Source organism: Papaver somniferum, chromosome 7 (assembly GCF_003573695.1).
Source record: "Papaver somniferum cultivar HN1 chromosome 7, ASM357369v1, whole genome shotgun sequence".
NCBI classification, from domain to species: domain Eukaryota; kingdom Viridiplantae; phylum Streptophyta; class Magnoliopsida; order Ranunculales; family Papaveraceae; genus Papaver; species Papaver somniferum.
This window is the reverse complement of record NC_039364.1, coordinates 178,073,618-178,098,522: the sequence shown is the minus strand read 5'-3', so window position 1 is coordinate 178,098,522 and position 24,905 is coordinate 178,073,618. Positions and strand designations below refer to the sequence as shown.

General features: G+C 34.5%; 3 protein-coding genes across 3 annotated transcripts; all 3 read left to right on the top strand.

Annotated features, from left to right (window-relative positions):
* The first annotated feature begins 10,888 nt into the window (after positions 1-10,888).
* On the top strand, positions 10,889-12,695 carry LOC113295601. The gene is made up of 2 exons (XM_026543932.1): positions 10,889-11,744; positions 11,860-12,695. The coding sequence occupies exons 1-2, from the start codon at positions 10,889-10,891 to the stop codon at positions 12,693-12,695; spliced, it is 1,692 nt and encodes a 563-aa protein (XP_026399717.1).
* A 24-nt stretch (positions 12,696-12,719) lies between these two features.
* On the top strand, positions 12,720-16,568 carry LOC113295600. Its single transcript, XM_026543931.1, has 4 exons — positions 12,720-13,252; positions 13,376-14,177; positions 14,322-14,438; positions 14,757-16,568. The coding sequence occupies exons 1-4, from the start codon at positions 12,720-12,722 to the stop codon at positions 16,566-16,568; spliced, it is 3,264 nt and encodes a 1,087-aa protein (XP_026399716.1).
* Positions 16,569-18,113: 1,545 nt separating this feature from the next.
* LOC113295598 lies at positions 18,114-19,922 on the top strand. The gene is made up of 2 exons (XM_026543930.1): positions 18,114-18,969; positions 19,084-19,922. The coding sequence occupies exons 1-2, from the start codon at positions 18,114-18,116 to the stop codon at positions 19,920-19,922; spliced, it is 1,695 nt and encodes a 564-aa protein (XP_026399715.1).
* The last annotated feature ends 4,983 nt before the right edge of the window (positions 19,923-24,905 follow it).

Sequence of the window (24,905 nt, the reverse complement as noted above, 5' to 3'; positions counted from 1 at the left end):
ATCACAATAATATGTTCTAAGGCATACGTCTAGTAAAAATTGCATTTCTATGTACGTTGATTCAAGAAAATATGAAGGAAGTCAAATTTCACAATAGAAGAAGGATGAAAGACCATGCAGAACTAATCCAAATCCTAAAAATTTCATCTATCTTGAATCAAATAAAAGACAAAGCCACAAAAAAAGAGTTCATAAAAATGTTGAATTTTTATACGTTAACTCAAAAAAGTCTACACTTCGTTATAATCAAATTGATTTCTGAAAATTGTAAACTAGATAAACTCATCTTTAACAAAAAAGTTTGAAAAATGTATTGTAATCACAATAATATGTTCTACATACGTCTAGTAAAAATTGCATTTCTATGTACGTTGATTCAAGAAAATATGAAGTCAAATTTCACAATAGAAGAAGGATGAAAGACCAGCAGAACTAATCCAAATCTAACAAATTTCATCTATTTGAATCAAATTGAAAGACAAAGCCAAAAAAAAAAGAGTTCATAAAAATGTTGAATTTTTATATGTTAACTCAAAAATCTACACACTTCGTTATAAGTCGGAAATTGATTTCTGAGACTAAATTGTAAACTAGATAAACTCATCTTTAACAAAAAAGTTTGAAAAATGTATTGTAATCACAATTAATATGTTCTAAGGCATACGTCTAGTAAAAATTGCATTTCTATGTATTGATTCAAGAAATATGAAGGAAGTCAAATTTCACAATAGAGAAGGATGAAAGACCATGCAGAACTAATCCAAATCCTAACAAATTTCATCTATCTTGAATCAAATAGAAAGACAAAGCCAACAAAAAGAAAGAGTTCATAAAAATGTTGAATTTATATACGTTAACTCAAAAAATCTACACACTTCGTTATAAGTCGGAAATTGATTTCTGAGACTAAATTGTAAACTAGATAAACTCATTTTAACAGAAAAAGTTTGAAAAATGTATTGTAATTACAATTAATATGTTCTAAGGCAATACGTCTAGTAAAAATTGCATTTCTATGTACGTTGATTCAAGAAAATATGAAGGAAGTCAATTTCACAATAGAAGAAGATGAAAGACCATGCAGAACTAATCCAAATCCTAAAATTTCATCTATCTTGAATCAAAGAAAGACAAAGCCAACAAAAAAGAGTTCATAAAAATGTTGAATTTTTATACGTTAACTCAAAAAGTCTACACACTTCGTTATAAGTCGGAAATTGATTTCTGAGACTAAATTGTAAACTAGATAAACTCATCTTTAACAGAAAAAGTTTGAAAAATGTATTGTAATTACAATTAATATGTTCTAAGGCATACGTCTAGTAAAAATTGCATTTCTATGTACGTTGATTCAAGAAATATGAAGGAAGTCAAATTTCACAATAGAAGGATGAAAGACCATGCAGAACTAATCCAAATCCTAAAAATTTCATCTATCTTGAATCAAATAGAAAGACAAAGCCAACAAAAAGAAAGAGTTCATAAAAATGTTGAATTTTATTACGTTAACTCAAAAAAGTCTACACACTTCGTTATAAGTCGTGAAATTGATTTCTGAGACTAAATTGTAAACTAGATAAACTCATCTTTTAACAGAAAAAGTTTGAAAATGTATTGTAATCACAATAATATGTTCTAAGGCATACGTCTAGTAAAAATTGCATTTCTATGTACGTTGATTCAAGAAAATATGAAGGAAGTCAAATTTCACAATAGAAGAAGGATGAAAGACCATGCAGAACTAATCCAAATCCTAACAAATTTCATCTATCTTGAATCAAAAGAAAGACAAGCCAACACAAAAAGAAAGAGTTCATAAAAATGTTGAATTTTATATACGTTAACTCAAAAAAGTCTACACCTTCGTTATAAGTCAAATTGATTTCTGAACTAAATTGTAAACTAGATAAACTCATCTTTAACAAAAAAGTTTGAAAAATGTATGTAATCACAATAATATGTTCTAAGGCATACGTCTAGTAAAAATTGCATTTCTATGTACGTTGATTCAAGAAAATATGAAGGAAGTCAAATTTCACAATAGAAGAAGGATGAAAGACCATGCGAACTAATCCAAATCCTACAAATTTCATCTATCTTGAATCAAATAGAAAACAAAGCCAACACAAAAAAAAAGTTCATAAAAATTTGAATTTTATATACGTTAACTCAAAAAAGTCTACACATTCGTTATGTGAAATTGATTTCTGAAACTAAATTGTAAACTAGATAAACTCATCTTTAATAAAAAAGTTTGAAAAATGTATTGTAATCACAAAAATAGTTCTAAGGCATACGTCTAGTAAAAATTGCATTTCTATGTACGTTGATTCAAGAAAATATGAAGGAAGTCAAATTTCACAATAGAAGAAGGATGAAAGACCATGCAGAACTAATCCAAATCCTAACAAATTTCATCTACTTGAATCAAATAAAAGACAAAGCCAACAAAAAAAAAGTTCATAAAAATGTTGAATTTTTATACGTTAACTCAAAAAAGTCTACACCTTCGTTATAAGTCTCAAATTGATTTCTGAAAATAATTGTAAACTAGATAAACTCATCTTTAACAGAAAAAGTTTGAAAAATGTATTGTAATCACAATAATATGTTCTAAGGCATTACGTCTAGTAAAAATTGCATTTCTATGTACGTTGATTCAAGAAAATATGAAGTCAAATTTCACAATAGAAGAAGGATGAAAGACCAGCAGAACTAACCAAATCTAACAAATTTCATCTATTTGAATCAAATAGAAAGACAAACCAACAAAAAAAAAGAGTTCATAAAAATGTTGAATTTTTATACGTTAACTCAAAAATCTAACACTTCGTTATAAGTCGGAAATTGATTTCTGAGACTAAATTGTAAACTAGATAAACTCATCTTTAACAGAAAAAGTTTGAAAAATGTATTGTAATCACAATTAATATGTTCTAAGGCATACGTCTAGTAAAAATTGCATTTCTATGTACGTTGATTCAAGAATATGAAGGAAGTCAAATTTCACAATAAGAAGGACGAAAGACCATGCAGAACTAATCCAAATCCTAACAAATTTCATCTATCTTGAATCAAATAGAAAGACAAAGCCAACACAAAAGAAAGAGTCATAAAAATGTTGAATTTTATATACGTTAACTAAAAAATCTACACACTTCGTTATAAGTCGGAAATTGATTTCTGAGACTAAATTGTAAACTAGATAAACTCATTTAACAGAAAAAGTTTGAAAAATGTATTGTAATTACAATTAATATGTCTAAGGCAATACATCTAGCAAAAATTGCATTTCTATGTACGTTGATTCAAGAAAATATGAAGGAAGTCAAATTTCACAATAGAAGAAGATGAAAGACCATGCAGAACTAATCCAAATCCTAACAAATTTCATCTATTTGAATCAAATGAAACAAAGCCAAACAAATAAAGAGTTCATAAAAATGTTGAATTTTTTATACGTTAACTCAAAAAAGTCTACACACTTCGTTATAAGTCGGAAGTTGATTTCTGAGACTAAATTGTAAACTAGATAAACTCATGTTTAAGAGAAAAAGTTCGAAAAATGTATTATAATTACAATTAATATGTTCTAAGGCAATAGCTCTTGTAAAAATTGCATTTCTATGTACGTTGATTCAAGAAATATGAAGGAAGTCAAATTTCACACTAGAAGAAGGATGAAAGACCATGTAGAACTAATCCAAATCCTAAAAAATTTAATCTATCTTGAATCAAATAGAAAGACAAAGCCAACAGAAAAAGAAAGAGTTCATAAAAATGTTGAATTTTATGTACGTTAACTCAAAAAAGTCCACACACTTCGTTATATGTGTGAAATTGATTTCTGAAACTAAATTGTAAACTAGATAAACTCATATTTAACAGAAAAAGTTTGAAAATGTATTGTAGTCACAAATAATATGTTCTCAGACATTACGTCTAGTAAAAATTGCATTTCTATGTACGTTGATTCAAGAAAATATGAAGGAAGTCAAATTTCACAATAGAAGAAGGATGAAAGACCATGCATAACTAATCCAAATCCTAACAAATTTCATCTATCTTGAATCAAAAAGAAAGACAGAGCCAACACAAAAAGAAAGAGTTCATAAATATGTTGAATTTTATATACGTTAACTCAAAAAAGGCTACACCCTTCGTTATAAGTCTCAAATTCAATTCTGAAACTAAATTTTAAACTATATAAACTCATCTTTAACATAAAAAGTTTGAAAAATGTAGTGTAATCACAAATAATATGTTCTAAGGCATTACGTCTAGTAAAAATTGCATTTATATGTACGTTGATTCAAGAATATATGAAGGAAGTCAAATTTCACACTAGAAGAAGGATGAAAGACCATGCGTAGCTAATCCAAATCCTTACAAATTTCATCTATCTTGAATCAAATAGAAATACAAAGGCAACACAAAAAAAAGAGATCATAAAAATTTTGAATTTTATATACGTTAACTCAAAAAAGTCTACACACTTCGTTATATGTGTGAAATTGATTTCTGAAACTAAATTGTAAACTAGATAAACTCATCTTTAATAAAAAAAAGTTTGAAAAATGTATTGTAGTCACAAACAATATGTTCTAAGGCATTACGTCTAGTAAAAATTGCATTTCTATGTACGTTGATTCAAGAAAATATGAAGGAAGTCAAATTTCACAATAGAAGAAGGATGAAAAACCATGCAGAACTAATCCAAATCCTAACAAATTTCATCTACATTGAATCAAATAAAAAAACAAAGCCAACAAAAAAAGAAAGAGTTCATAAAAATGTTGAATTTTGTATACGTTAACTCATAAAAGGCTATACCCTTCGTTATAAGTCTCAAATTGAATTCTGAAACTAAATTGTAAACTAGATAAACTCATCTTTAACAGAAAAAGTTTTAAAAATGTATTGTAATCACAAATAATATGTTCTAAGGCATTACGTCTAGTAAAAATTGCATTTCTATGTACGTTGATTCAAGAAAATATGAAGGAAGTCAAATTTCACAATAGAAGAAGGATGAAAGACCAGCCAGAACTAACCCAAATTCTAACAAATTTCATCTATTTGAATCAAATTAAAAGACAAAGCCAATAAATAAATAAAGAGTTCATAAAAATGTTGATTTTTTTATACGTTAACTCAAAATATTCTACACACTTCGTTATAAGTCGGAAGTTTATTTCTGAGACTAAGTTGCAAACTAGATAAACTCATCTTTAACAGAAAAAGTTTGAAAAATATATTGTAATCACATATAATATGTTCTAAGGCAGTACGTCTAGTAAAAATTGCATTTCTATGTATGTTATTCAAGAATATATGAAGCAAGTCAAATTTCACAATATAAGAAGGACGAAAGACCAAGCAGAACTAATCCAAATCCTAACAAATTTCATCTATCTTGAATCAAATAGAAAGACAAAGCCAACACAAAAGGAAAGAGATCATAAAAATGTTGAATTTTATATACATTAACCTAAAAAAGTCTACACACTTCGTTATAAGTCGGAAATTGATTTCTGAGACTAAATTGTAAACTAGATAAACTCATTTTTAACAGAAAAAGTTTGAAAAATGTATTGTAATTACAATTAATATGACCTAAGCCAATACATCTAGCAAAAATTGCATTTCTATGTACCTTGATTCAAGAAAATATGAAGGGAGTCGAATTTCACACTAGAAGAAAGATGAAAGACCATGCAGAACTAATCCATATCCTTACAAATTTCATCTATTTGAATCAAACTGAAAGACAAATCCAATACAAAAATAAAGAGTTCATAAAAATGTTGAATTTTTTATACGTTAACTCAAAAAAGTTTACACACTTCGTTATAAGTCGAAAGTTGATTTCTGAGACTAAATTGTAAACTAGATAAACTCATCTTTAAGAGAAAAAGTTCGAAAAATGTATTGTAATTACAATTAATATGTTCTAAGGCAATAGCTCTTGTAAAAATTGCATTTCTATGTACGTTGATTCAAGAAATATGAAGGAAGTCAAATTTCACACTAGAAGAAGGATGAAAGACCATGTAGAACTAATCCAAATCCTAACAAATTTAATCTATCTTGAGTCAAATAGAAAGACAAAGCCAACACAAAAAGAAAGAGTTCATAAAAATGTTGAATTTTATGTCCGTTAACTCAAAAAAGTCTACACACTTCGTTATATGTCTGAAATTGATTTCTGAAACTAAATTGTAAACTAGATAAACTCATCTTTAACAGAAAAAGTTTGAAAATGTATTGTAGTCACAAATAATATGTTCTCAGACATTACGTCTAGTAAAAATTGCATTTCTATGTACGTTGATTCAAGAAAATATGAAGGAAGTCAAATTTCACAATAGAAGAAGGATGAAAGACCATGCATAACTAATCCAAATCCTAACAAATTTCATATATCTTGAATCAAATAGAAAGACAGAGCCAACACAAAAAGAAAGAGTCATAAAAATGTTGAATTTTATATACGTTAACTCAAAAAAGGCTACACCCTTCGTTATAAATCTCAAATTCAATTGTGAAACTAAATTATAAACTAGATAAACTCATCTTTAACAGAAAAAGTTTGAAAAATGTAGTGTAATCACAAATAATATGTTCTAAGGCATTACGTCTAGTAAAAATTGCATTTCTATGTACGTTGATTCAAGAATATATGAAGGAAGTCAAATTTCACACTAGAAGAAGGATGAAAGACCATGCATAGCTAATCCAAATCCTTACAAATTTCATCTATCTTGAATCAAATAGAAAGACAAAGCCAACACAAAAAAAAAGATCATAAAAATGTTGAATTTTATATACGTTAACTCAAAAAAGTCTACACACTTCTTTATATGTGTGAAATTGATTTCTGAAACTAAATTGTAAACTAGATAAACTCATCTTTAATAAAAAAAAGTTATAAAAATGTATTGTAGTCACAAATAATATGTTCTAAGGCTTTTTTTTTTTGCTAGGTCAAAATGGTTTATTAAAGCAAAAAAACGTAATTACAAGAATTACAAAATTGGAGGCTCTAGGCCTCCCCACCCCCATAAACCAAAGGGGCAAAAAACTCTAAAAACTCGTAAAATAAGCTCCTAAACACGAAAAACACATGCAAAAAGAAGAAAAATAGAATATTAAAAACGTTTTCGTCCCTTATTTCCAACTCTAAATTTCTTCTTCTTGGGAATGAGACCAGCAATAATTTGAGTCAAATCATAGTCTCCATAAGACTCCTTGTAAACATCTTCATAATCATCATAGGTTTCATCATAGTCATAATCCTCTCCATTTTCATCTGAAGCATAATTACCACCCGGAACAAGCTTAATAGGAGATTGTGCTTTCTTCTTAGTTGATATTCTATCCATTTGCTCCTTTTTTTCCTTGAAATACTCTTTTCTAAAGGCTGAATCTCTAATGAAATTAGAACGCACTTCATCAATCTGAATGGTGCTTGCCTCCTCTAGTTCCTCATTTGTCAAAATATTATTCATATCAAAAACACATTCGTCCAACCCGATTAGGCTAGGATTTTCTTCATTGGACCTAGAATTCGTAGCCATGATTTTCGCAGCTTGCTTGGCCACTTTTCTAGCTTGTTTCCTTGCTAGAATATCTGCATCAACTTCACCCCAATCTTTTGAACCCATACTATTATCCGAGTCACTAGAATCATCTTATTCCTCCTCCACCAAAGCCTTACTAGAATCATTAGCAAGGCCTAACTCAGATGCCAGGGCACCATATTTGTTATTCACCACTAACTCTGTTTAAAAAAGCGCATCCATAAAAGGAGTTTCAAAAGATTTAAATTTAAACGGAGTACCTTTGTTTGGGGAGCTCTTACCCTTTACTTTTGTCCAATCCTTTTTCGATGACCCTGATTTAGTAATCAAGCCTTGAGAATTATTCACGACCTGATTATCAGCTTGCTTGGCCTGAATATTCTTATTCACAGACTCTTATTTTGAAGAAGATTCTAAAACCGAGTCTTCTACGGACCCTGGCTTTGTATTCAGACCATGAGAGATATTCATGGCCTGAGTATGACATTGCACGGAAATAACCTCAGAGTTTTCATTGGACACGGGTTGTTGCTGAGTTTCCAAAACGAAGTTGGATACAGAATTTACCTGATTATGCTTGGATACGGTCTCAGTGTTCTTTTTGGGCACGAAAGTTGGCTGAATCTCCAAGCCAGATTCCACGTTATTTCCTGACTCTTGCCTTATACCGGTTTGAACTTGCGTAACAACTACATTAACTTCAGTAGAAGATTTAGTTCGTGCAGCAATATCTTTTCTCGAAGCAATAGCATTCTTACACTTGATCAGTTTGAGTTGTGCTTCCCTATATTCTACAAAAGAGTTATTAAGCTATTCCTCCAATAGTTTATCCTCATCGCACTCTTGAACTGGAGTATCCTTAGAAACAAAGTTACTATTTGTTGATACTTCTGTCACATTCCCCTTCCCGGACTGAACACCTTCCCTTGCTGAAATAACATCTATACTATTTGAATCAGTAGCAATAGGTTTAACTTTATTTGCATGATTTGCATGGGGATTCTTAGGAACCTCTTTCCAAACATATTTGATAGTTTTATCCACTTTGCCATTCTTAACATTTTCATCAGAAGATTTCTTTTCAGCATTAGCACCTCCTAAAATCTTACGAGCAACAAGACAATTCTCAAACTTATGACCCATAAACTTACAGTGAGTACAAAACTTTGGGTTCTCTAAGTCTTGTATTTCAACATACTGCCATAATTCCTTACTGTTTGCTTTCAAACGAATTCTTTTAGGAATAGCCTTTGCAAAATCAATATCAATCAATACCGCGACATAATTACCAACATCATGATCCAAAGTTTTCTGATCTATAGAAATAGGCTTACCCAGAACCCTTGCAATAGATAATAGAATTTTTTTTGTCCATAGTTCAATGAATAAGCCAGGAAAACTCACCCAAACTGAAGCATGAGAAGTATTCTGCCTTTCCGGATCAAAATTAGGGTAAAAATTCATAACCCTAAGCGTTTGTTGCTGAACCTTCCATGAATCCCCATGCCAGACACGCTCCTTATCCTCCGCATAAATCAACTTGATGATGAAAAACCCTTTAGTCATAGGAACAAGTTTGCATCTACCATTACCGAAACCCCATTGTTCTTCCAAACTTTTTTGTACATCACTGAGTTTCAACCCTTTAAAATTCAGCCTTCCAATAAGACTAAACTGAAAAATCTGACGACCCTCTTGAGTAAGTTCTATTGGTAAATCAAGCACTGGTTCATCAAGATAAAAAGAAGCTTCGGGGAGGGATAATAAATCTGAATCCGTTAACACATAGGGTTTTTTACCCTTAACTAAATCAGCAAAAGACACAGTTTTAAATCCATGAGGATTTGTAGATGAATCAGAAGTTTCCCCCATCTTTAATCATCAAAAAAGATGATCAAAGATGAAGAAAACACGTGAAGAATATGAAAACCCTAAAAATACAAAGCCAGGGTCCGTAGAAGACTCGAGAGAAATTTGAGTTTTTAGAGTTTTTTGCAAAAATCAACTGTTGACAGTGGGATTACGTCTAGTAAAAATTGCATTTCTATGTACGTTGATTCAAGAAAATATGAAGTCAAATTTCACAATAGAAGAAGGATGAAAGACCATGCAGAACTAATCCAAATCCTAACCAATTTCATCTATCTTGAATCAAATAAAAAGACAAAGCCAACAAAAAAGAAAGAGTTCATAAAAATTTGAATTTTATATACGTTAACTCAAAAAAGTCTACACACTTCTTTATAAGTCTGAAATTGATTTTTGAAACTAAATTGTAAACTAGATAAACTCATATTTAACATAAAAGGTTTGAAAATGTATTGTAATCACAAATAATATGTTCTAAGGCATTACGTCTAGTAAAAATTGCATTTCTATGTACGTTGATTCAAGAAAATATGAAGGAAGTCAAATTTCACAATAGAAGAAGGATGAAAGACCATCCAGAACTAACCCAAATTCTAACAAATTTCATCTATTTGAATCAAATTGAAAGACAAAGCCAATAAATAAATAAAGAGTTCATAAAAATGTTGAATTTTGTATATGTTAACTCAAAAAATTCTACACACTTCGTTATAAGTCGGAAGTTTATTTCAGAGACTAAATTGAAAACTAGATAAACTCATCTTTAACAGAAAAAGTATGAAAAATATATTGTAATCACAATTAATATGTTCTAAGGCAGTACGTCTAGTAAAAATTGCATTTCTATGTATGTTGATTCAATAATATATGAAGGAAGTCAAATTTCACAATATAAGAAGGACGAAAGACCAAGCAGAACTAATCCAAATCCTAACAAATTTCATCTATCTTGAATCAAATAGAAAGACAAAGACAACACAAAAAGAAAGAGATCATAAAAATGTTGAATTTTATATACGTTAACCTAAAAAAGTCTACACACTTCGTTATAAGTCGGAAATTGATTTCTGAGACTAAATTGTAAACTAGATAAACTCATTTTTAACAGAAAAAGTTTGAAAAATGTATTGTAATTAAAATTAATATGTCCTAAGGCAATACATCAAGCAAAAATTGCATTTCTATGTACGTTGATTCAAGAAACTAGAAATTGCCTTTTTAAAAAAGGGGGATACTAGGTTCGATGCCCACCAACCGCATTTATTTTTTTGTTTTCTGTAAACAAGATAAACTCATCTTTAACAGAAAAAGTTTGCGGAACAAAACTAAACTTTTAGTTAGAAAATATGAGGAGAGAGAAAATCTGGCGATTTTCCTAGGGTTTTGTGCGTTTTTCAATTTTCTTGTTCAATTATTGTTTAATCTTAGGATTAATGATGACTGAGGAAACTGTGTTACGTATTACGAATGGATCACCAAATCCAACCTTTGCGGAAAAAGTGAAGGTACGTCAAACATTACAGCCTACGGCTGTTGATGTTAGTAGTCTGCCAAATCCCACGTTAATTAATGGAGAACCATCTTTGGTAATCCCTACCGATTTTTACCAGGAAGGTTGTAAGACTTTTGAGTTTAGCTTTATTGCAAGACTCAACTTCAAGGGTTTGAAATTTTTGGAGGTGAAGAACAATTTAGTTACTCAATGGCAGCTAAACCCTAACTCAGTTAGGTTTATGTCTATAAGTAAGGGTTTCTTTGTAGTTATGTTGCGTGATGAGCAAACAAAAGCAAGAATCCGTAACAGGAAATGGTTTGTTAATCAACAAGAGCTACGTTTGATGGATTGGTACCCTGGTTTCGATCCTGAAAGACAAAATACTTCCCATGCACCTGTTTGGGTTCATCTTCCGGGTCTTCATGAAGAGTTATGGACTGAGAGATCTTTGTTATCCATTGGGAAAGCAGTTGGTAATCCGATTGTAGTTGATCAAAGAACATTGAATCTGGAGTTTGGAAGCTATGCATCAGTGCTGGTTGATGTAGATTTTGTAAAACACATTCCTGACAGAATTCTACTAACAGCTGGTGGGAGAACTTTCTGGCAATATGTGGAGATACCTAAGCATCCAAAATTCTATTTGCATTGTAACATTATTGGACACAATGAGAGTGAGTGCAGGAGGAAACCAAAGTCTGGTGAATCTGTCAAGGAGATGGAGGATACTCAAGACTGGCAGGCAGCTAAAGGTAAGAAGCGATCACGTAATCATAAGAAGAATAACAATCAAGAAGGTACTAGTGGTGTTGAACCTATGGGTTGTAGGTTCAAACCCCCCGCGTTGTAAGTGAACATAATTAACGTTTTTCTAATAAATATCTTTTTTATCAATATAATTTCTTGACTTAGTAAAAAAAAATGACAAGTCAGGTGTTGACAAGTCAGGCGAAACTGGTGAAGTTGCAAACACTAGTGCGGGGGAAACTGCTAATGTGCCTGGTGCGGGTAAAGATTTTAATATACCTGTTGCTGTTGGGGAGAATGTTGCTGGTAAGGAGGATACTAGTCAGCTTGAAGAGGTGATGGCTGCTTCTGAAGCTCAGCTTCGTGCAGCGTATGACGCTGTTGAGACAGCTAAACAGGCGCTTGCTCTGAAAAGAGCATTAGCTAACATATTGATGGTAGATGAAACCACAATTGCAGCTAAGTCAGGAAAGAGTGATGAATTGGCGAGAACTAATCACTCTAGTACTGATAGGAACCAGGCCAACTCTTCTACTTCCTTTATACCTATTCAAGACGCAGTGGTTCATAGTATTGCGGAGACACCTATCCGAAATGCTTTGGCGGATAATACTGTGGTTATCTCATTGAATAAATTTGATGTTTTGACAGCTGAGTTGGGGCTATCCAATACAGTGCAACAATCTAATCAAGAGGAAGAGAGTTCGAATGAGGAACTCACGCCAGAGAAGGCATCAGCAGGTGTCAAGGGAGCCAAATGGTCTGAGATTCCAGTTGAGAAAGTTGTGCCTAAGCAAACTAGGAAGCCTGGTCGTGTGCCAATTCAGACTAGTTCACAAAGTTATACTCAAAACAAATCTCCAGAATCCAAGTATGACTCAGACTCTGAGGTTAATGATTTGGGAATCAGAGTTAGCAAAGGTTTCTCTCCAGTTATTGAGAAAAGGGTTCCGACTAAGAATCCTAAGATATCTTCTAAACCAAAAAAGACAGTTTCCTAATGCGAGTTCTCTTTTGGAATGTCAATGGAGTGTCGAAGGAGGAGGCTGGTTCTTATGTGTATTGCTGAGCCGGTTCTTATGTGTATTGCTGAGCCGAAAATCCCTTATTCAGATGGTGTTATGTTACGGCTTAATTTAGCTGGTTTTGTTAAGAAGGCAGTTCATAATTCTACTTCAAGTTCTATTGGTAATCTTTGGATTCTTTGGAGTGAAGATATTGAAGAGCCAATGGTGTTAAATATGACTAGGCAGGCTATTACGGTGAAGACAGAAGGAGTCTTTATTTCTTGTGTTCATGCTAGTTATATCCAAGTTTTTAGAAGGAGATTATGGAGTCAACTTTCTATGGTGGATTCTACTACTCCTTGGTTGGTAATTGGAGATTTTAACTGTGTTCTTCGCAATGATGAGAAGAAGGGTGGTAGATATGTTCTTACTTATAGTATTAATGAATTCAGTGACTGGATGGAAGAGAATGGTCTTTTTGAGGCAGATTCTTTGGGTTCTAAGTTCACTTGGACTAATGGCCAATCGGGGGTGAGAAGAATTATTAGCAAGTTGGATCGTGCTATTATAAATGAACCTTGGTTAACTAAATTTTCGAATTGGCGGTGTAAAGCTCTTCCTAGGGAAGTTTCCGATCATTCGACTCTTATTGGTTATCCTTTTGTTGCTTCTAGGCCGAGACGTGCTCCTTTCAGAATTCAGAAAATGTGGTTTACGCATCCTGATTTTTTGAGAATGGTTGAGACTTCTTGGAATGCTCCGGTGTATGGTAATCCGGATTTTATTTTTCCTTTTCAAGCTGAAGAGGTGAAGGTATCTATGAAGTTGTGGAATCAACAGGTGTTTGGTAATGTTAATGCAAGACTCAAACAAGCTCAATTTAAGTTTGAAGTGGCTAGTAGGAATTCAGATGAGGACCCTTTTGACATTTCTAAGCAGAATGAGATGAAGGATGCGCTTGTGGCTGTTCAGGAGGTGCGTATACATCAGCATATTATGTTGAGACAAAAATCTCGCAACAAATGGATCTTGGAGGGTTCTAGCAATACTTCATATTTCCATAGTACTATTAATAATCGTAGAAGTGTCAATACAATTTCGGAGTTGGTGACAAATGATGGGTCCCTTATCATTGATCCGGACCAATTAAGAGACCATGTTGTTTCTTATTATGAGAGTAAATTTAATGGAGTAGATACGCAGATTGAGGATAGTTTGTTTGAGTATGAACATAATTATATTTCTCTCGAGGAAAGACATATGTTGGATTCTATTCCTTCTTTGGAGGAAATTAAGGTGGCGGTGTTTGATTTGGGTGCGGATAGTGCTCCAGGTCCGGATGGTTTCTCGGGGTGTTTTTATAGACATTGTTGGGATTTAATTCATCAAGACCTAGCTAAGGCTATTATTTTTTGTTGGAACAACAAAACTATTCCTAATGGGGCTAATTCTAGTCTCATTCTTTTGCTTGCTAAGGTAAGAGGTGCGGATAGCCTGAAGAAATATAGACCAATTGGTCTAAGTAATTTTTTCTTCAAAATTTTTACCAAAATTTTAGCAACCAGACTTGGAAAAGTCTTAGATAATTTGGTTTCGGAGGAACAAGTGTCTTTTATGAAGGGGAGAAATATTCATGAGAATATTAGTTTGGCGTCTGAATTGGTTAATGAGCTGCACATTAAAAGAAAGGATGGCAACTTAGGTCTCAAACTTGATATTTATCAAGCTTTTGATACAGTAAGTTGGCCTTTTGTCTTGGAGGTGTTTCGTAGATATGGTTTCTCAGAGGATTGGTGTACTTGGATTCACAATATTATGAAGTCTTCCAGGATTTCTATTCTTCTTAATGGGAGTCCGGAGGGTTTTTTCAAGATTAATAGAGGTTTGCGTCAAGGGGATCCGCTTTCTCCTCTTATATTTGTTTTGATAGAGGATGTTCTAAGTAGGAACATTACTAAACTCTTTCAAAACAAGAGTATGACTCATATGGTGAAGCGTAATGGTATTGCTCCAACTCATTTATTTTTTGCTGATGATATTATGATCTTTTGCAAGGGTAATATGATGAGTCTAACAAACTTAGTGAAGCTCCTGGGTGATTATCAAAAAGCTTCTGGTCAGCGAGTTTCCAGGGAGAAGAGCAAAATTTATTTTGGAGGTGGGCCTTTGCATAGGAGACAGTCTATTGTAGACTTCTTAGCCATGGGAGTGACTTATTTCCCGGATAGATATTTGGGGGTTAAGGTGATGCCTGGAGTGGTGAAGTATAGACATATTAGTAACGTGGTGGATAATCTGAAGGACCAGCTTTCGGTTTACAAAGGTAAGATGCTTTCCTTTCAGGATCGTGTGGTACTTGTTAAAACTGTCCTTTCAAGTTATGTGATTCATAACATGGTTGTGTATAAATGGCTTGTTAAATTTGTTAAACAATGTGTACGTGTGATTCGTAATTTCCTTTGGTCGGGAGATTCAAACTTAGCTAGAGCTTTCGTGGTTGGTTATGACAAGATATGCAGTCCGGTGCGGAAAGGGGGTCTTGGGATTACTAGCCTAAGCAACATGAACAAGGCACTGATTATGAAGTTGTGGTGGAGTATTAAAGCTTTTACGAAGAAATGGGCTAGATTTCTGGAATCGAAATTCACTTGTAGAGATGGTCGGCTGAAGTTGGCTGGAGTTAAATCTTCAATTCTTCTTGGGATTCGTTGGGTGCACACTGAAGTTATGCGCAATACTAAATCTTTAATTGGTGACGGTAGAGGAACTTCACTATTTTATGATGTATGGTATGGGTTTGAAACTTTGGCAGATGTTTTGCAACAACCTGACCTTGACAGAAATGCAAGGGTTAGTGATATCATTGTGCAGGATCAATGGCAGCTGGAAGGAGTTCATATGCACGACCTCGTCAATGCTGGTGTGGATATGGAGAGCTTGCCAAGGAGGCACACAGGCAGTGATAGGAAGATATGGATGTCTAATCTTAAAGGTTTATTCTCTGTTAAGTCTGCAAGGGAGCTGGTGAGGATGAGATATCCGGTGCTGGAGGAAGCAAATCTGTTATGGAAGAGTGTTGTGCACCCTTCTTTGGCAGCGCAAAATTGGAAGTTTGTCAGGGGAGCTTGTGCAACTCTGGATAAAATAAAGAGCAGGTTCAAGATAGCTCTTCCGTCGAGGTGCAGTGTGTGCCAGATTGAGGAGGAGTCTTTGGAACATGTTCTTTGGAGATGTAGTGCTGCGAATCGGGCTTGGCAATGGCTGGCAGGTATTTTCCATATTATTCCTCATTATAACTTGCTTGCTGCTAACAAGGAAGTGAAATGGCGTAGTAGAATGGTTAAAGACCTGTGGTTAGTCTCAATCTTGGTGTTGCATTTGGAGCTGTGGTACCAAAGGAATAAGATGGTCTATGAAAAGAAGAAGCCTTGCTGGACTTTATTCAAAAAACGTGTGTTTAACCTCATTCATGAGTACTCGGCTAGAATGACAGGATGTATGTTCAACAAGGTAGAAGATTTTGAGATTCTGAATTTTTTCAGAGTTAAATGTCGTAGGGTGAATATGTTAGAGCCTGTTGAGTGTTTTTGGCAACCTCCTATCCAGAATCAGCTTTTGATGTGCTGTGATGGTGCCTCTAGAGGCAATCCAGGGGTGGCGGGAGTTGGTGTGGTGGCGAGAAATTCTGCTTGTGAAGTGGTTGGGGCGATGTGTGTTGGTCTTGGAATTATTTCCAATTATATGGCGGAGTTGTATAACATTCTGATTGGTTTAGAATGGGCAGTTCAATGGGGATACCGGGATGTTCTAGTGCGGACTGATTCATCAAGTGTCATAACAGCTTTGGAAGGGGATTCTATTCGTTAGTTTGCTAGACAGAGATGGTATGATGTGAAGGGAATGTTTGATTCAATAAATTTTGTGCACACGTACCGTGAAGCCAATTTCGCAGCTGACAAGATGGCGAAGACTGGTTTCTTATTAGATAATGGAGTGAGACTCACTTTTGTTGGTCGTCCTGATTTGTTAAACTCAATAGAGTTCCCATATGTTTCCTATTTTCGATTGAAATAGTATTTTGAGTTTTTGGGGTTGCTGTGACCTCTTTTCTCATGTACTATCTTGTAAATAACTCTTTTCTTTAATTCAATTTTGACTTATCAAAAAAAAAAAATGATTCAAGAAAATATGAGGGAAGTCGAATTTCACACTAGAAGAAAGATGAAAGACCATACAGAACTAATCCAAATCGTTACAAATTTCATCTATCTTGAATCAAATAGAAAGACAAATTCAATACAAAAAGAAAGAGATCATAAAAATGTTGAATTTTATATACGTTAACTCAAAAAAGTTTACACACTTCGTTATATTCTGAAACTAAATTTAAACTAGATAAACTCATCTTTAACAGAAAAAGTTTGAAAAATGTATTGTAGTCACAAATAATATGTTCTAAGGCATTACGTCTAGTAAAAATTCCATTTCTATGTACGTTGATTCAAGAAAATATGAAGGAAGTCAAATTTCACAATAGAAGAAGGATGAAAGACCATGTAGAACTAATCTAAATCCTAACAAATTTCATCTATCTTGAATCAAATAGAAAGACAAAGCCAACACAAAAATAAAGAGTTCATAAAAATGTTGAATTTTATATACGTTAACTCAAAAAAGTCTACACACTTCGTTACAAGTCGGAAATTGAGTTCTTAGACTAAATGGTAAAGTAGATAAACTCATCTTTAATAGAAAAAGTATGAAAAATATATTGTAATCACAATTAATATGTTCTAAAGGCAGTACGTCTAGTAAAAATTGCATTTCTATGTATGTTGATTCAATAATATATGAAGGAAGTCAAATTTCACAATATAAGAAGGACGAAAGACCAAGCAGAACTAATCCAAATCCTAAAAAATTTCATCTATCTTGAATCAAATAGAAGACAAAGCCAACACAAAAAGAAAGAGATCATAAAAATGTTGAATTTTATATACGTTAACCTAAAAAAGTCTACACACTTCGTTATAAGTCGGAAATTGATTTCTGAGACTAAATTGTAAACTAGATAAACTCATTTTTAACAGAAAAAGTTTGAAAAATGTATTGTAATTAAGATTAATATGTCCTAAGGCAATACATCTAGCAAAAATTGCATTTCTATGTACGTTGATTCAAGAAACTAGAAATTGCCTTTTTAAAAAAGGGGGATACTAGGTTCGATGCCCACCAACCGCATTTATTTTTTTTGTTTTCTGTAAACAAGATAAACTCATCTTTAACAGAAAAAGTTTGAGGAACAAAACTGAACTTTTAGTTAGAAAATATGAGGAGAGAGAAAATCTGGCGATTTTCCTAGGGTTTTGTGCGTCTTTCATGTTCAATTATTGTTTAATCTTAGGATTAATGATGACTGAGGAAACTGTGTTACGTATTACGAATGGATCACCAACTCCAACCTTTGCGGAAAAAGTGAAGGTACGTCAAACATTACAGCCTACGGCTGTTGATGTTAGTAGTCTGCCAAATCCCACGTTAATTAATGGAGAACCATCTTTGGTAATCCCTACCGATTTTTACCAGGAAGGTTGTAAGCCTTTTGAGTTTAGCTTTATTGCAAGACTCAACTTCAAGGGTTTGAATTTTTTGGAGATGAATAACAATTTGGTTACTCAATGGCAGCTAAACCCTAACTCAGTTAGGTTTATGTCTATGAGTAAGGGTTTATTTGTAATTATGTTGCGTGATGAGCAAACAAAAGCCAGAATCCGTAACAGGAAATGGTTTTTTAATCAACAAGAGCTACGTTTGATGGATTGGTACCCTGGTTTCGATCCTGAAAGACAAAATACTTCCCATGCACCTGTTTGGGTTCATCTCCCGGGTCTTCATGCAGAGTTATGGACTGAGAGATCTTTGTTATCCATTGGGAAAGCAGTTGGTAATCCGATCGTAGTTGATCAAAGAACATTGAATATGGAGTTTGGAAGCTATGCATCAGTGCTGGTTGATGTAGATTTTGTAAAACACATTCCTGACAGAATTCTACTAACAGCTGGTGGGAGAACTTTCTGGCAATATGTGGAGATACCTAAGCATCCAAAATTCTGTTTGCATTGTAACATTATTGGACACAATGAGAGTGAGTGCAGGAGGAAACCAAAGTCTGGTGAATCTGTCAAGGAGATGGAGGATACTCAAGACTGGAAAGAAGCTAAAGGTAAGAAGCGATCACGCAATCGTAAGAAGAATAACAATCAAGAAGGTACTAGTGGTGTTGAACCTATGGGTTGTAGGTTCAAACCCCCCGCTTGTAAGTGAACATAATTAACGTTTTTCTTATAAATATATTTTTTATCCATATAATTTCTTGACTTAGCAAAAAAAAAAAATGACAAGTCAGGTGTTGACAAGTCAGGCGAAACTGGTGAAGTTGCAAACACTAGTGCGGGGGAAACTGTTAATGCGCCTGGTGCGGGTAAAGATTTTAACATACCTGTTGCTGTCGGGGAGAATGTTGCTGGTAAGGAGGATACTAGTCAGCTTGAAGAGGTGATGGCTGCTTCTGAAGCTCAGCTTCGTGCAGCGTCTGACGCCGTTGAGACAGCTAAACAGGCGCTTGCTCCGAAAAGAGCACTAGCTAACATATTGATGGTAGATGAAACCACAATTGCAGCTAAGTCAGGAAAGAGTGATGAATTGGCGAGAACTAATCACTCTAGTACTGATAGGAACCAGGCCAACTCTTCTACTTCCTTTATACCTATTCAAGATGCAGTGGCTCATAGTATTGCGGAGACACCTATCCGCAATGCTTTGGCGGATAATACTGTGGTTATCTCATTGAATAAATTTGATGTTTTGACAGCTGAGTTGGGGCTAGCCAACACAGTGCAACCATCTAATCAAGAGGAGGAGAGTTCGGATGAGGAACTCACGCCAGAGAAGGCATCAGCAGGTGTCAAGGGAGCCAAATGGTCTGAGATTCCAGTTGAGAAAGTTGTGCCTAAGCAAACTAGGAAGCCTGGTCGTGTGCCAATTCAGACTAGTTCACAAAGTTATACTCAAAACAAATCTCCAGAATCCAAGTATGACTCGGACTCTGAGGTTAATGATTTGGGAATCAGAGTTAGCAAAGGTTTCTCTCCAGTTATTGAGAAAAGGGTTCCGACTAAGAATCCTAAGATATCTTCTAAACCAAAAAAGACAGTTTCCTAATACGAGTTCTCTTTTGGAATGTCAATGGAGTGTCGAAGGAGGAGGCTGGTTTGAAATTACGTGAGTTAGTTAAGGAGTTTAAGCCGGTTCTTATGTGTATTTCTGAGCCGAAAATCCCTTATTCAGATGGTGTTATGTTACGGCTTAATTTAGATGGTTTTGTTAAGAAGGCAGTTCATAATTCTACTTCAAGTTCTATTGGTAATCTTTAGATTCTTTGGAGTGAAGATATTGAAGAGCCAATGGTGTTAAATATGACTAGGCAGGATATTACGGTGAAGACAGAAGGAGTCTTTATTTCTTGTGTTCATGTTAGTTATATCCAAGTTTTTAGAAGGAGATTATGGAGTCAACTTTCTGTGGTGGATTCTACTACTCCTTGGTTGGTAATTGGAGATTTTAACTGTGTTCTTCGCAATGATGAGAAGAAGGGTGGTAGAGATGTTCTTACTTCTAGTATTAATGAATTCAGTGACTGGATGGAAGAGAATGGTCTTTTTGAGGCAGATTATTTGGGTTCTAAGTTCACTTGGACTAATGGCCAATCGGGGGTGAGAAGAATTATTAGAAAGTTGGATCGTGCTATTATAAATGAACCTTGGTTAACTAAATTTTCGAATTGGCGGTGTAAAGCTCTTCCTAGGGAAGTTTCCGATCATTCGACTCTTATCGGTTATCCTTTTGTTGCTTCTAGGCCGAGACGTGCTCCTTTCAGAATTCAGAAAATGTGGTTTACGCATCCTGATTTTTTTAGAATGGTTGAGACTTCTTGGAATGCTCCGGTGTATGGTAATCCGGATTTTATTTTTCCTTTTCACGCTGAAGAGGTGAAGGTAGCTATGAAGTTGTGGAATCAACAGGTGTTTGGTAATGTGAATGCAAGACTCAAACAAGCTCAATTTAAGTTTGAAGTGGCTAGTTGGAATTCAGATGAGGACCCTTTTGACATTTCTAAGCAGAATGAGATGAAGGATGCGCTTGTGGCTGTTCAGGAGGTGCGTATGCAGCAGCATATTATGTTGAGACAAAAATCTCGCAACAAATGGATCTTGGAGGGTTCTAGCAATACTTCATATTTCCATAGTACTATTAATACTCGTAGAAGTGTCAATACAATTTCGGAGTTGGTGACAGATGATGGGTCCCTTATCATTGATGCGGACCAATTAAGAGACCATGTTGTTTCTTATTATGAGAGTAAATTTAATGGAGTAGATACGCAGATTGAGTATAGTTTGTTTGAGTATGAACATAATTATATTTCTCTCGAGGAAAGACATATATTGGATTTTATTCCTTCTTTGGAGGAAATTAAGGTGGCGGTGTTTGATTTGGGTGAGGATAGTGCTCCAGGTCCGGATGGTTTCTCGGGGTGTTTTTATAGACATTGTTGGGATTTAATTCATCAAGACCTAGCTAAGGCTATTATTTTTTGCTGGAACAACAAAACTATTCCTAATGGGGCTAATTCTAGTCTCATTCTTTTGCTTGCTAAGGTAAGAGGTGCGGATAGTCTGAAGAAATATAGACCAATTGGTCTAAGTAATTTTTTCTTCAAAATTTTTACCAAAATTTTAGCAACCAGACTTGGAAAAGTCTTAGATAATTTGGTTTCGGAGGAACAAGTGGCTTTTATGAAGGGGAGAAATATTCATGAAAATATTAGTTTGGCGTCTGAATTGGTTAATGAGCTGCACATTAAAAGAAAGGATGGCAACTTAGGTCTCAAACTTGATATTTCTCAAGCTTTTGATACAGTAAGTTGGCCTTTTGTCTTGGAAGTGTTTCGTAGATATGGTTTCTAAGAGTATTGGTGTACTTGGATTCACAATATTCTGAAGTCGGCCAGGATTTCTATTCTTCTTAATGGGAGTCCGGAGGGTTTTTTCAAGATTAATAGAGGTTTGCGTCAAGGGGATCCGCTTTCTCCTCTTATCTTTGTTTTGATAGAGGATGTTCTAAGTAGGAACATTACTAAACTCTTTCAAAACAAGAGTATGACTCATATGGTGAAGCGTAATGGTATTGCTCCAACTCATTTATTTTTTGCTGATGATATTATGATCTTTTACAAGGGTAATATGATGAGTCTAACAAACTTAGTGAAGCTCCTGGGTGATTATCAACAAGCTTCTGGTCAACGAGTTTGCAGGGAGAAGAGCAAAATTTATTTTGGAGGTGGGCCTTTGCGTAGGAGGCAGTCTATTGTAGACTTCTTAGGCATGGGAGTGACTTATTTCCCGAATAGATATTTGGGGGTTAAGGTTATGCCTGGAGTGGTGAAGTATAGACATATTAGTAACGTGGTGGATAATCTGAAGGACCAGCTTTCGGTTTACAAAGGTAAGATGCTTTCCTTTCAGGATCGTGTGGTACTTGTTAAAACTGTCCTTTCAAGTTATGCGATTCATAACATGGCTGTGTATAAATGGCTTGTTAAATTTGTTAAACAATGTGTACGTGTGATTCGTAATTTCCTTTGGTCGGGAGATTCAAACTTAGCTAGAGCTTTCTTGGTTGGTTATGACAAGATCTGCAGTCCGGTGCGGGAAGGGGGTCTTGGGATTACTAGCCTAAGCAACATGAACAAGACACTGATTATGAAGTTGTGGTGGAGTATTAAAGATTCTACGAAGAAATGGGATAGATTTCTGGAATCGAAATTCACTTGTAGAGATGGTCGGCTGAAGTTGGCTGGAGTTAAATCTTCAATTATTCTTGGGATTCGTTGGCTGCACACTGAAGTTATGCGCAATACTAAATCTTTAATTGGTGACGGTAGAGGAACTTCACTATTTTATGATGTATGGTATGGGTCTGAAACTTTGGCAGATGTTTTGCAACAACCTGACCTTGACAGAAATGCAAGGGTTAGTGATATCATTGTGCAGGATCAATGGCAGCTGGAAGGAGTTCATATGCACGACCTCGTCAATGCTGGTGTGGATCTGGAGAGCTTGCCAAGGAGGCACACAGGCAGTGATAGGAAGATATGGATGCCGGATCTTAAAGGTTTATTCTCTGTTAAGTCTGCAAGGGAGCTGGTGAGGATGAGATATCCGGTGCTGGAGGAAGCAAATCTGTTATGGAAAAGTATTGTGCACCCTTCTTTGGCAGCGCAAAATTGGAAGTTTTTCAGGGGAGCTTGTGCAACTCTGGATAAAGTAAAGAGCAGGTTCAAGATAGCTCTTCCGTCGAGGTGCAGTGTGTGCCAGATTGAGGAGGAGTCTTTGGAACATGTTCTTTGGAGATGTAGTGCTGCGAATCGGGCTTGGCAATGGCTGGAAGGTATTTTCCATATTATTCCTCATTATAACTTGCTTGCTGCTAACAAGGAAGTGAAAGGGCGTAGTAGAATGGTTAAAGACCTGTGGTTAGTCTCACTCTTGGTGCTGCGCTTGGAGCTGTGGTACCAAAGGAATAAGATGGTCTATGAAAAGAAGAAGCCTTGTTGGACTTTCTTCAAAAAACGTGTGTTTAACCTCATTCATGAGTACTCGGCTAGAATGACAGGATGTATGTTCAACAAGGTAGAAGATTTTGAGATTCTGAATTTTTTCAGAGTTAAATGTCGTAGGGTGAAGATGTTAGAGCCTGTTGAGTGTTTTTGGCAACCTCATATGCGGAATCAGCTTTTGCTATGCTGTGACGGTGCCCCTAGAGGCAATCCAGGGGTGGCGGGAGCTGGTGTGGTGGCGAGAAATTCTGCTTGTGAAGTGGTTGGGGCGATGTGTGTTGGTCTTGGAATTATTTCCAATTATATGGCGGAGTTGTATAGCATTCTGATTGGTTTAGAATGGGAAGTTCAATGGGGATACCGGGATGTTCTAGTGCGGACTGATTCATCAAGTTTCATAACAGCTTTGGAAGGGGATTCTATTCCTTGGTTTGCTAGACAGAGATGGTATGATGTGAAGGGCATGTTTGATTCAATAAATTTTGTGCACACGTACCGTGAAGCCAATTTCGCAGCTGACAAGATGGCGAAGGCTGGTTTCTTATTAGATAATGGAGTGAGACTCACTTTTGTTGGTCGTCCTGATTTGTTAAACTCAATAGAGTTCCCATATGTTTCCTATTTTCGATTGAAATAGTATTTTGAGTTTTTGGGGTTGCTGTGACATCTTTTCTCATGTACTATCTTGTAAATAACTCTTTTCTTTAATTCAATTTTGACTTATCAAAAAAAAAAATGATTCAAGAAAATATGAGGGAAGTAAAATTTGACACTAGAAGAAAGATGAAAGACCATACAGAACTAATCCAAATCGTTACAAATTTCATCTATCTTGAATCAAATAGAAAGACAAATTCAATACAAAAAGAAAGAGATCATAAAAATGTTGAATTTTATATACGTTAACTCAAAAAAGTTTACACACTTCGTTATATTCTGAAACTAAATTTAAACTAGATAAACTCATCTTTAACAGAAAAAGTTTGAAAAATGTATTGTAGTCACAAATAATATGTTCTAAGGCATTACGTCTAGTAAAAATTCCATTTCTATGTACGTTGATTCAAGAAAATATGAAGGAAGTCAAATTTCACAATAGAAGAAGGATGAAAGACCATGCAGAACTAATCTAAATCCTAACAAATTTCATCTATCTTGAATCAAATAGAAAGACAAAGCCAACACAAAAATAAAGAGTTCATAAAAATGTTGAATTTTATATACGTTAACTCAAAAAAGTCTACACACTTCGTTATAAGTCGGAAGTTTATTTCTGAGACTAAATTGTAAACTAGATAAACTAATTTTTAACAGAAAAAGTTTGAAAAATGTATTGTAATCACAATTTATATGTTCTAAGGCAGTACGTCTAGTAAAAATTGCATTTCTATGTATGTTGATTCAAGAATATATGAAGGAAGTCAAATTTCACAATAGAAGAAGGACGAAATACAAAGCAGAACTAATCCAAATCCTAACAAATTTCATCTATCTTGAATCAAATAGAAAGACAAAGCCAACAAAAA